The sequence below is a fragment of the Cottoperca gobio genome, chromosome 1, assembly GCF_900634415.1.
Source record: "Cottoperca gobio chromosome 1, fCotGob3.1, whole genome shotgun sequence".
In the NCBI taxonomy this organism is placed as follows: domain Eukaryota; kingdom Metazoa; phylum Chordata; class Actinopteri; order Perciformes; family Bovichtidae; genus Cottoperca; species Cottoperca gobio.
The window spans coordinates 17,963,577-17,975,585 of NC_041355.1; the positions used below are offsets into that span (position 1 = coordinate 17,963,577).

The 12,009-nt window shown below is 38.9% G+C and overlaps 2 protein-coding genes and 1 long non-coding RNA gene across 3 annotated transcripts; 1 reads left to right on the plus strand and 2 right to left on the minus strand.

Moving 5' to 3' along the window:
- Positions 1 to 3: 3 nt before the first annotated feature.
- Positions 4 to 451, minus strand: LOC115014065 (gastrin/cholecystokinin-like peptide). The gene is made up of 2 exons (XM_029440716.1): positions 211 to 451; positions 4 to 77 (listed from the first exon to the last, which is right to left on the minus strand). The coding sequence occupies exons 1-2, from the start codon at positions 449 to 451 to the stop codon at positions 4 to 6; spliced, it is 315 nt and encodes a 104-aa protein (XP_029296576.1).
- A 4,082-nt stretch (positions 452 to 4,533) lies between these two features.
- krt99 (keratin 99) lies at positions 4,534 to 10,548 on the plus strand. Its single transcript, XM_029438015.1, has 9 exons — positions 4,534 to 4,860; positions 6,156 to 6,284; positions 6,807 to 6,889; positions 7,102 to 7,258; positions 7,400 to 7,561; positions 7,749 to 7,874; positions 8,888 to 9,129; positions 9,220 to 9,254; positions 9,352 to 10,548. Exons 1-9 carry the CDS (start codon positions 4,534 to 4,536, stop codon positions 9,456 to 9,458), a joined length of 1,368 nt encoding a protein of 455 aa, XP_029293875.1. The 3' UTR covers positions 9,459 to 10,548.
- Positions 7,092 to 11,036, minus strand: LOC115012429 (uncharacterized). The gene is made up of 4 exons (XR_003832683.1): positions 10,860 to 11,036; positions 7,836 to 9,100; positions 7,360 to 7,556; positions 7,092 to 7,216 (listed from the first exon to the last, which is right to left on the minus strand). It is a non-coding gene; the product is annotated as an uncharacterized LOC115012429 (long non-coding RNA).
- Between the last annotated feature and the right edge of the window lie 973 nt (positions 11,037 to 12,009).

Consider the following 12,009-nt stretch of genomic DNA (forward strand, 5'->3'; position numbering starts at 1 on the left):
GTCTCATTCTGCGTCACGGCGTCCAAAGTCCACCCAGCCCTGGTAGTCCCGATCTGACAAGCACTCAGACTTCATCTCTGTGAACAAACCATTCCTACATGAACCACACACAAGGTTTCAGAACACACATCTGCCCATGTCCTTGGATCTCTGCCCACTCATTTATGAAATTGACTAAACAAAACTTTCACGCCCTAACCCACAGCATACCTGAAATTGCTTGCATAATTTGTTTGGTCATAATCTCCCGTTCATCCTCCGACAAGTGTGCCCGTCTCTCCAGGCGTGCAGAGGGAGCCTGCGGAACCGGCTCCTGTCTGCCCGCCGAGTCTCTGGCACTCCTCTTGGCTAAGAGCTGCTGCAGTAGATGATTCTCTTTCGCCTCTCCAACTGCAGAGGATACTAGCAGTGCAACCAGCAGTGCAAACACCATAACAACTTTCCCTGACATGTCTGTGTACAAGAAGAAGAAGAAAGAGTTTTATTAACGTAAGCGGAGACATTTATAACTAATAGATATCACCAGGAAACTTCCCCAGTTGGTTACTTACATTAAAACAATACATGTTTGTATTACAACATTCCTGATATTGAAGTTTAAATATGCAAATGAGGCATCATCTTATTAAATATTCACTCATTTAATTACATTTCCAGAACAGAAATGTGAACATTGCATAGAGCCAGGTTCAAAACGTTTGTTTCATTTTGTTGACGTGTTCGAGGTCTTTTACTGAATTGTGTTTATGTCTTTGTATCACTCATAAATCAGAAAATACTGTCAACAGCCATACAAAGAAAATCCACATTCACCATGTTTTTAGGAGTAAAATGTTCTGTAAAGATATTTAAAGATAATTTCATACATTTACACTACAGGTAAATATGGTAAAACATGTCACTAATAGATTTCACTTTCATACTTACGTAAAGACAATTATTTTGTATTACAAGTTCTCTGAAATGTTATAATTAAACAACAATCTAATGCTAACTTTCGGTGAATGTAGGGGAAATCTACAGACGCAAATAGACAATGTTAGTAAAACACCTAAATGTCCACTAGTGTGAAAGAACACATGTTATGGCAGCAAAATAATCCAAACTCCAAATTGACCAGTGCATGAAAAAACAATGTTTTTGCCTGTAGTGTATCACCTTCAAGTGACAAAATAATTACATCTAAAAATGAATGATAGATGTTACCTGTTACCTACCTGTTGTGAAGGCTGTATGAAATATGTTCTCAACTAAATCCAACAAGTCTGATGCTTCTGTGCACATCGGCTCATTTTATACTGGCCTGAAATCAAAGACAGATAACAGCTCGCTGATCGATTGGTAGACGGATGCATTGGGAGGATGTGCGTAAAGGAAGCGATGGACCACTACATCCACAAATCCATTATTATACTTCTGACTTACCTGGAAATGCTTTTTTTTGGCACTGCAATAACAATAAAAGGAGTCAATGTGTTTATGTAAGAAATCCAATGCTCCTTTAGAGCTTTTTGTACAGAGGATCTGATGTATCTGTGTAGCCACTGGAAACTGGCTTCTTCTGATCACATATCTCCACTTTAGGTATTAGCTGTTAGTATTATTCTAACTATTCACACCTGTTGGAACAAGAAAGGAACATTAATGAATTATCATTTCCATGTAGCATCTATTTGCTTTCATTTCAACCCTGTACAAAGTGCTGCAGCGATGACGTATTTGTGTCGGCCAACCCGAAAGTTATCATCGCACTGGTTCCCTCGACAAAAAGTCAACGGGATTATTCCATCGGATTTCGGATTCACAAAGGTTTATATTGCTTGAGCAAGATAAACTTCACAAATGAAGAGCAATTTTATGATTTTTGAAGCATAAATGCGATCGGCAGAAGTAAAAAGCTAACGTTAGGCTACAAACAAAATACACCACGGTCGCACGACTTCACGACGTTTAGTAGTCTCATTTAGCCACTTGTTAGCAACCGCCTTTTTAAGGACACGTAAAAACTCACGAATGGTGTATTTACTGACGTAATTTATAGCGTAGGACACTATAAAATCTCCTAAACTTGTGTTGATCACAGACCTTATTTCAGGCATCGAATCAAAAACACATAAAAAAAGAAATGTGACTTTGTGGCGAGGGAAATGCAAAAGTGCTAATTTCTGGGTTTTAGGGCTCATTCCAGCGCCACTCTATGGGCTATAGACAGTTTTTCACTTTTCCTTTTAAGTAGAGCTGGATGCTGATAATATCATTTATTGATTGGTTGTGGCCTGGACTTTCCATGACGTGCACTCCAGCCTTTTAGTAAAAATACTACAGAGTGTGGTGTACATACTGTATAGATCTTCTACAAGTGGCCCAGTTACTGTGTATCCAGTTGCCACTGACTACATGTGATGTCTAGAAAAGCGGAAAACAACATGAACGCAGACGTTAAATCCTTTTTACCTAAAAGGATTTACTCAGGAGCAATTGAAGTCGTACTCTTTGATTCATTGGCACAAGTGACAACAGCACAATGAAAAGGTGAGAAGGTGCATGTATATACTCACCTGCAGCAGGGAGTGTTGACTAATGTGTGAATCAGAGCAGTAAACCCTTCTCAGGAGACTTGATCCTACACGTTGTTTGAACTTTCTTTGACCTCAGTCATGTTTTGTATTAATCCTTAGTTGGAAAAGAAATTACAGGTCTTTTGATTGACATGTATGCTCTTAATACACTGACGCGACACACACACACCCATGTCTGAGATCTGATAACCACATACTGTTACCCGTTTCCCAGGTCAAATGTGCTGCAGATGCTCATCACTGCTTTTTGTTTAAGTTTGTTTTAAGCTGAGGGACTTGTCAGACTAGTGAAAGGTTTTCATAAATATAAAGATAAAAAGAGTCTTTTAATAACAGTAGGAGTACATTCGTGGTTGTGTTATGGTGTCAGTAACATAACAATTGTTTTTCATCATCATGTTGTCGCAGCTCATCTCTTCGTCTTACTTTTCATTTTTTGGTGGTGATCATGTCTCAAAAAGTTCACAATGACAGCAACATTAAAAAATAAAATTAGAAAATAGAAAGGTTTAAAAAAAAAAAAAAGGTTTGCCACAATAAAGCAATGAAAACAGATGAAGCTTTACAAAACATATTTACAGCAGTGAAATAAATAAATAAGGTAAATGGGTTGAATACACGGCATTTACTAAGATTGTTATGAAAACATTGTTCATATACAATTAATTATTAATAATAACCAGATTAAAAAGAAGTTGCTGATCTATCTAAATTTCACATTAAAAAAAAGACTTGGATTATGATGCTAAATACACATTTTAACTACAGCTAGTATCTGTAATGGAGTACTTTTTCAAAGTAATGGGCTTACATTTGGGTGTGAATGAAAACACAAAATAGTGGCGTGCAAAGCGTTGACTGTCACGTTCCCCTGATGGGTGTGGTTCAAAGAAGATTAATGGTTTTAAGATTCTTGTGTCGAAATGTAAAAAAATGTTCGATAAGCTTGATTTACTTTGTGTGTAATGACTGCAGTGCAGTGTAATATGTGCTTATCAATCATCAAATAAAATCTATTTATCAATCAGACCTTAAAGCCAGTCTATGTAGCTTCAGCTGAACGGTGTCCACTGCGGCCACTAGCAACACTTGATGCTAAAACATACAGCAGTGTAACAGTGGCACAGAAGAGTAGTAATGTCAGTCCATGACATATCATACGATGATATATTTAACGAGATGTTACAAATATCTCGTATTTGTAAAGTGCTACAACTTTTTTTTATTGCATATCATACTATGACTTTTTTTTTAATGGTATACTTTACTTTGATATCTTTTATGACATTAATATGACATACTATACAATGATATTATTTACAGCATACTATACTTTGACTTTTTGAGATTTATTATGAGATTTCTCATTTTTTTTATTACATTTGTATGACATACAGGTCATACCAGACAGAGTGAGGCGTTACACTTCAAATCCCCGAATGCAGTAAATAAAGTGAAGTTTTGTTTTATTGCTTATAAATTCAACTTTTCATTTAAGAGGAAGATTGTGTTATGTCTGCTGTCAAAAGTGACGCAGTATCACTGTAAATAAAGTATCTCAAATAGGAGAGGTTGTGTACACACTGTATTTAGTTAGACATACCTGAGCAGACGTTCTGCTTCATCTTAAATGAAAGGGAAAAACAATTATCTTCCTGCCCGGCTGGATATCAGTTACCATCAAGCTGCCTAACTAGATGTTCAACCTGTCTCTCACAGAGCGTCACTAATCTGACAGAACACACCTACAGTAGACCTATTAGGTTGTTAAAAAAACACATTATCTGCATACCACACATAGTTGGCACGTAATCAGTCTATCTGTGTCTCTCAGAGTCCTATAAAACAACCACTCGTCTCAGGCATAGGTACTCCTGGGAGACTCTCCAGCTCTGCTCATCACCTCCAGCTCTCACCTCCAGCTCTCACCTCAGCTCTCACCTCAGCTCTCACCATGTCTGTCTCTATCAGCCGCCAAAGCAGCAAAAGCTACAGCGCCCGCAGCATGTCCAGCAGCAGCAGCAGTAGCGCCCTCGGGCTCGGCAGAGGGATGCAGCAGCGGGCCCGAGGCAGCCAGGCCTTCCTCGTCTCCACCGGCGGGTCCTTGATCAAGGGCCGCGCCCCCAGCGTGTACGGGGGCGCGGGGGGTTATGGGACCCGCATCTCCCAGTCAACCTTCTCCTCCGGGTCGCTGGACTCGTACGGTGAGAACGCAATGATCACCAACGAGAAAGGGACCATGCAGAACCTCAACGACCGCCTGGCCTCCTACCTGGAGAAGGTAAGCCATGTTGATGATGATGAGCATAGCTACATTTGCTGATCAATACTCTGAATTTTTGATTAAAGATGTTTTTTTTCATCAAAACAAGTTTAGTGCAATACATTTGAATGTAGGTTTCAATAGGCAGTGGCCTCAATTTGCTCCTTATAATACCACTTCCTGTGCACAATACATTATATGAGGTGTCCCAACACGCTTTCCCACATGTGCAGGGATGCACACCAATGGTACATTTAAAGGATTGGTTCACAATATTTCATGTCGGTCTTAAAACAATAGTTAGGTCAGGTATGGACATTGAAATGGGTTTTTATTGCTGAAATATTTTTCCTGTTGCCAGTAATCTTTGAAGTGATAGGAGACAAAATCCACCGTCCTCATTGTGTGCAAAAATAAATAAATAAATACATTAATAATATAATCCTGAGTTAGACAAATTACAAACATCATATTAGCTTTAGATACACTTTTGAATACTTACATCTAAATATATATGACCTTGTTGTATTAACCTGGCTGGATGAAGACTTGGCTCTTACAATGCCATGTGACAAAATAAAGAACATTTAATCAAGAACATTAATTTAATTGAATAAAACATTATTATAAAGGTAAGGGGCCTCTGGAAATGTGGGTTAGCAGTGGTAGAAAGTAACTAAGTACGTTTACTCAAAGACTGACTGTACTTCATTACAACACTGTGAACTGAATGTTTCACATTCATGTCACTTTATAAATGCATTCAACTATATTTTAGAAGCGAATATTGTACTTTATACACTACTTTCTATATTTGAGCTACTTTGCATATTATGATATTAAAAACTTATAATAAGTAGAAATCTTTGTAACATAAAGTAATACCTTTACTTAAAATCAGCTCCATCTTAACCAGCTTCAACATTAAACTGCTTCTTAAATATAATTAGTAATCTTTCAGATGTATAAAAAGTGCTTTTATTTACATTGTGTTGATTGTACTTACAAAACTTTAACATAAGTAAATAAAGTAGATGTTTTGAATACTTCTTCCATCACATGGTGGAAGAAATGGCACAATATTTAATTTAAAATATATTTGGTTTGTATTCATCTTAAACCAAAAGAAACTCAGGAAATAAAAAGAGCTTCAAAGCGCCACCCAGGAGCTTCGAGCCAAAACTAAAGTGTTTTATAAGTGGACACGTCTGTCATCTGTTGTTTGTCATCTGTCACTACAATACATCACCAGAGACGGTTTAGAAAGTTAGTTATGGAGCGTCTTTGGCGTCACCCTCTGGTTGTGTGTGCAGGTGCGCTTCCTGGAGTCATCCAACAGGAAGCTGGAGCTGCAGATCAAAGAGTTCTATGAGAAGAGAGCTCCTACTGTTTCCAGAGACTTGGTCGGCTACTTCGCCACCATCGCTGATCTCCGAGCTCAGGTACCGCTCACAGTTTACACATCATGGCAAGAAAAAAACGATTTAACTTCTATCATACAAGAAAAACAAGAAACACAAGAAGCATATATGTGGTATGCAAACAAGGCTGGATTACCAGGCACCCAAACATTGATGTGCAGGCTTTGGAGACACTTAATCATCTATAATTATATTACTATATAATTATAGATCAATCAAAGCCCACTTTAGAAAATTGAGTTTTTCTAAATATACGCTGTCATGTTTTGGTGTCTGCTACTGTATCACTGCCATGTGCCATATTCACTTTTACAACTTTTTATCAACCATTTTGTACTTATATTATTTTATTCTATTTAATAATTGTGTACTCGCCACTTTACTTCATATGTTCTTTTGCTGTAACAAGGTACATTTCCCCGCCGTGGGACTAATACAGGATGCTTCTGATATATAAATGACATGTACTGATGAATCCGTCCTGAGACACTAGCCAACACGTGAATGAAATAGTGACAGAAAAAGTATTTTCTCCCCATTTAGATCATGAAGAGATATTCAGACAATCAACGCATCGTCCTGCAGATTGACAATGCTCAACTGGCTGCAGACGACTTTAAAATGAAGTAGGTTTACCTCCAAACATTTCATTTGGATAACAAATTTGGACAGTTTTGTAGATTTTAGTCTGTAATTTTTTAATTAATTTTTTACAAATATGGTTTATTTCAAGTGGTTGGAATAACTGGAACAGCACATAGACTGAAGCTGTCAGTGAATGTTTATTTCTTTCACTCATTTAATTTATTCACAAACTACACATTGCTTCCTTCTGCAGGTATGAGATGGAGCTGAACCTTCATATGATGGTGGAGTCCGACGTGATGCGTCTCCGAGGGGTCCGGGACAACCTGACCCTCGGCATCAGTGACATGGAGTTGCAGATAGAAAGTCTGAAAGAGGAGCTGGTGTACATGAAGAGCAGCCACGACGAGGTAAGACCCATTCAGAGAAACTTCTCTGCTGTAGTATTAAAAGTGTTTTAAATACAACAACGGTGCCATCTGTTGGCGGATGGCAGCTATGACTCACTCACCTGTAGAAGGGCAGGAGGTAAAAATGTGTCCATGTTGCAGGAGTTGCATCGGATGAGGATCCAGCAGACTGGCGACATTAATGTGGAGGTGGACAGTCCACAGTCTGTGAATATGGAGCTGGTGCTGCAGGAGATGAGGGAGCAGTATGAGTCCGTGGTGGTGAAGAACAATCAGGAGCTCGAGAAATGGTTCCAAACTAAGGTGAGACGGGAGAGCAACGTGCCTGAATGTTTTAAATATGATGATGATAAAAAGATTTACAGATGGCAATGTCATGGGATTTATTGTGTATTTATATGTGTGTGTGTGTGTGTGTGTGTGTGTGTGTGTGTGTGTGTGTGTGTGTGTGTGTGTGTGTGTGTGTGTGTGTGTGTGTGTGTGTAAATAGGTGGACAATCTCCAGGTGCAAATCTTATCATCTTCAACAGAGTCAAATACATTTTACACTGAACTGTCCGAGCTGAAGAGGACCTACCAGAGTTTGGAGATCAGTCGGGACAGCGTGCAGGCAGAGGTAGGCCATCGCTGAACTGACACTTTCACTGTGCAGGGTTAGCTGATCATTCTTACATTAAAGGGCAGGTTCACATTCTTTTCAAGTCTGTCTTAAAAGAACGCTCACATGCCCATATGTACATGGTGCCATTTCTACTTGCTGTAATTATTCCTCCTGTTCATAATGGGCTTTACAAGATGCTTTGCGAGTGCACTTACACTAAAGTGACTGTGCAAAACTATTTACCAAAGTTGATCTGAAGAGAGTTAAATGCTGGCGTAGTGGGGATTCAGACAGTCCTGTGTTAGATCAGAGGGGTGGTCTCAAGTCACATGACTTGGAGTCGAATCAGACTCAAGTCACAAATGTAGACTACTTGACAAAATTACTCGTGACTTCACTTGGACGTGAAAATACTTGATGCCTTCCACCAGGCCCAAAGTGTTATTTAAAAAGTGTTCCACTGACGAATTAATATCCTTTTATTTCCTGAATGAGCTAACGTTAACTCTATTCATTCACAGTCGACACTAAATTCCCTAAATCCACTTTGTTTGAGCTGAAAGCATCCAAAACTTTGTTTACGTACAGAAATGCGGTCGTTAACAAAAAAAGGAATTGCAGTATACAAAAACGTGCGGGTTGAAATTGGTGCAAAGCGCATTATGACTTGTTTAGGACTCGAAACTCAAAGTTTAGGACTTGAGACTTGAAAAACAAAGTCTTTGTGTTGTGTTGGTGGTGACACGCTGTTGAAAATGTACCAACAATAACATATGATCCAGGGAGTCCAGTTGGAGTGACAGATTACGTGTTTAAAGGCTCATCACACTCCCAAACACTGCACAATGGATTGTAATACTCACCAACAGAATGTTACAACATGCGTATGCATTTGATTGGGCAGTGCTTTAAATGAGTAATGTGCAGATACCAAATGAAACTGTCACTTCATCACTTCAAGTTGGGGCAATTCTTTACTCGGATCACACTTCACAGCTTTCCTAACATCCTTCCCGTTTGCCCTGCAGATCCAGTGTCTGCAGAAGAATATGGAAGAAGTGAACAGTCGATACAGCGTTCAGCTCAGCCAGCTGCAGATGACCATCAACACGATGGAGATCGAGCTGCAGCAGCTGCGAGTGTCCATCGAGCAGCAGCAGGTCGAGTACCAGATGCTGCTGGACATCAAGATGAGGCTGGAGCTGGAGATCGCTGAGTACCGGAGGCTGCTGGACGGGGAGCTGCATGAGAGGAAGATAATTGAAAAGAAGTGAGCGTTTAATTTCTTCAAAGTGAAAGTAGCGGGCCAAAAGCGTAAGCAATAAAATATGTTTTAAAATGTCGTTGCCTCTCTCCATAGGGCCGTGGTCATCAGCAAGGTTGTGGTAGTGGAAGGTAAGAATCCCAAATCACTATATTACAATATTATTGGCTCATACGCTCGTTGCACTGAAGTCACGTGACACATTATGTTTGTTCTCCACCTCTGCAGAGCAAAAACCCCACATCGAGAGGAGAGTAAGGACCATCGTGGAGGAGATCGTCGATGGGAAGGTGGTGTCCTCCAGTGTTGACACCCAAGTGGAGGACATTCAGTAACACCTCTGCTGCCACTAAAGTAACATTTTCACATTGATCTGGCCCCTAAATGTTATTAATGAACTCCAGCTTAATGAATAATTTAGTAGAGTCAGCTGTTAACTTGTAATTTCTAGTTGGCTTTATACCAGGTATAGTTCCCAAACAGCACTTTTGTCTTTGAAGGGGGTTACTTTGGCCTTTTCTTTCTTTTCTTTTGATTGCATTTATACAGCAAGGTTGCAGCAAGTGATGATCTTTCCCTGACGGATGCTCACCCTGATAAGTAGTGGTGGAAGAAGTACTCCGATCTTTTACTGGAGTAAATTAAGCCATACCACAGTGTAGAAATACTCTGTTACTAGTAGAAGTCCTGCATTCAAAATTGTACTAAAGTAAAAAAGTAAGTAAGTGCTCATTCTCCATAATGCCCCATTTCTATTCCAGTTTTGTTGAATTATAATTATTGATGCATTAATGTGTTCATCACTTTAATGTTGCAGCAGGTAAAGGTGGAGTTCTTTTATTTTTTACTATTTATACTGACGGTAGCTCATGAATTTCACCAAGGGATCAATGAAGTTTATCTTAACCTAAAATAATACATGATAAACTATTAGTTCATTATATTTTGTATTAATAAGCAGAATCTTGAAAGTAATTAAAGTTATCAAATAAATTTAGTGGAGTAAAAATGACATTATTTGCCTATTAGGGATGTGGTGGAGTAGAAGAATACATTTGCAGGAAATAGAAATACTCTAATAAATAACAATTACCGCTGAGTATGACACCAAAACATGATTAAAAAGACAGAAAGCAAAGATATTTTTTTTTATTCTTAATCTCAAATGTGTATTATGATTAGAAAGGTGCATTATAGTTTAGACATTGATTTTTCATTGGCAGAATTCTACTTTTTTCAACATCCAAATAACACAGAAGTTGTAAAAAAAGTTTTTTGTTGTCTCGGTTTAAGTTTAGTTTCTCCTGTATTTTCCATGTGTGGATATTCTGCTTAAAATAACAACAATACACCAAAATAAAGAAACATCTTACATTGATTCTAAGTGAAAATGTTGAGTGTGTAATTTCATTCATAACCACCAGGTGTCACCTTTGCCTTTCTCTCTAAATGTGAAGTCCTCCACGCCCTTAGTGGAAGTGGAAACAGGTTTGTTGCTGCACGAGACACGTTTAGAAACACAATTATTCAAACTTAGTCACCATAAACAATAGTTCACGTATATCACACAATCAAGACACAATATTGATGCCATGTTGTCGGCCTTGTGTGATACAAAATATGATTTTCACAGAAACAAGCTTTTGTAGAGTTGCTTCTGTGAGGTCAACTGAGTAACCAGGAGCTCATTGTGATGAGTTGAAACAAGCAGAGACGTCCAAACATCAGTGACTCACCATTTAATGAATCTGTTGATCAGAATGAATCAGAATTAAAGACTCTCTTCCTTTCACCGCTTTTGTGCGGAACTCTCTTGACACATTGTTGCTATTTGTCAATGGTGTTATTAAATGTAATTAGCGGCCCTGATATATGTTTATCACGTTATTTCAGCAGCTCTGTGCAGCTGAGAAATATCACGTTTAGGCAAAGGGGGACCTGAATAATTTCCTTCACTGTCAAGACCCTACAATTAGAAGTATTCTGCATGACTACACAAGACAAAATCAGCAACACAAATAGATTACGCAACATTGTTGGACCCTTGCAACTCGCACCTACAGATAGTCCTGTTTTAAATTATTTCCTGGCGGTGAAGTCGCCCTCCTGGTGTCAAACTTAATGCATCATTGTAAAAGTAAGAACTTGTCATACGGGGTGAGCAACCCCCTGCTTTTTGCTGCTGCACCAACTCTGTGGATATTTGATGGAAATATAATTCACAGTAGGTCGTGTTACTTCATGCATCACATGAGGAAATGTTGTTTTCGCCAGCTGACTGCAATTACTGTTATTATTACTGAAACACAAGCAATTCAGTTATTTCATTTAATTTTGGCCACATGGGTTCTTCATTCAGTTCTGTCAAGTTGTCTCACAGTATCAAAGAGACAATGTTGTATATGTTAAAGGTTATTTTTATATTTATATATGAGTCAAGAATCCTCTGTTGTACATTTCCAGATCTCTCTGCAGTGCGTCTGACAATCCGAGATGTGAGATATTAGGTTACTGCTGTGAAGGGTGCGGTGAATACCTGCAGATGCAGCAGAAACCAGTCTGAGCCTGAAATGGAATAAACACAAGGGTAGAGGAGCATTCTCAAAAAACACCTGATGTGCTGTCGCTGTGAGTCATCGCAGACCTTAATCCCGCTACATGAAATAGAAAAGGATATTGTTTTATCCTGACTCATACGTGAGAGTTACACGCCTACGTAAAAGCGCTCCAGGCTATATCTCATGTCTCAGTGCATTTCGAGCATAGTTATTTGAGTCAGGGAAGCACTTCGTACTCAGACTTGAGTGGACCCTCTGCGTTCTGAGAACTCATTCCCGTTCACATGGAAAGTGGATGGGGGACATGTGACACAGTAAATGTGTCGAA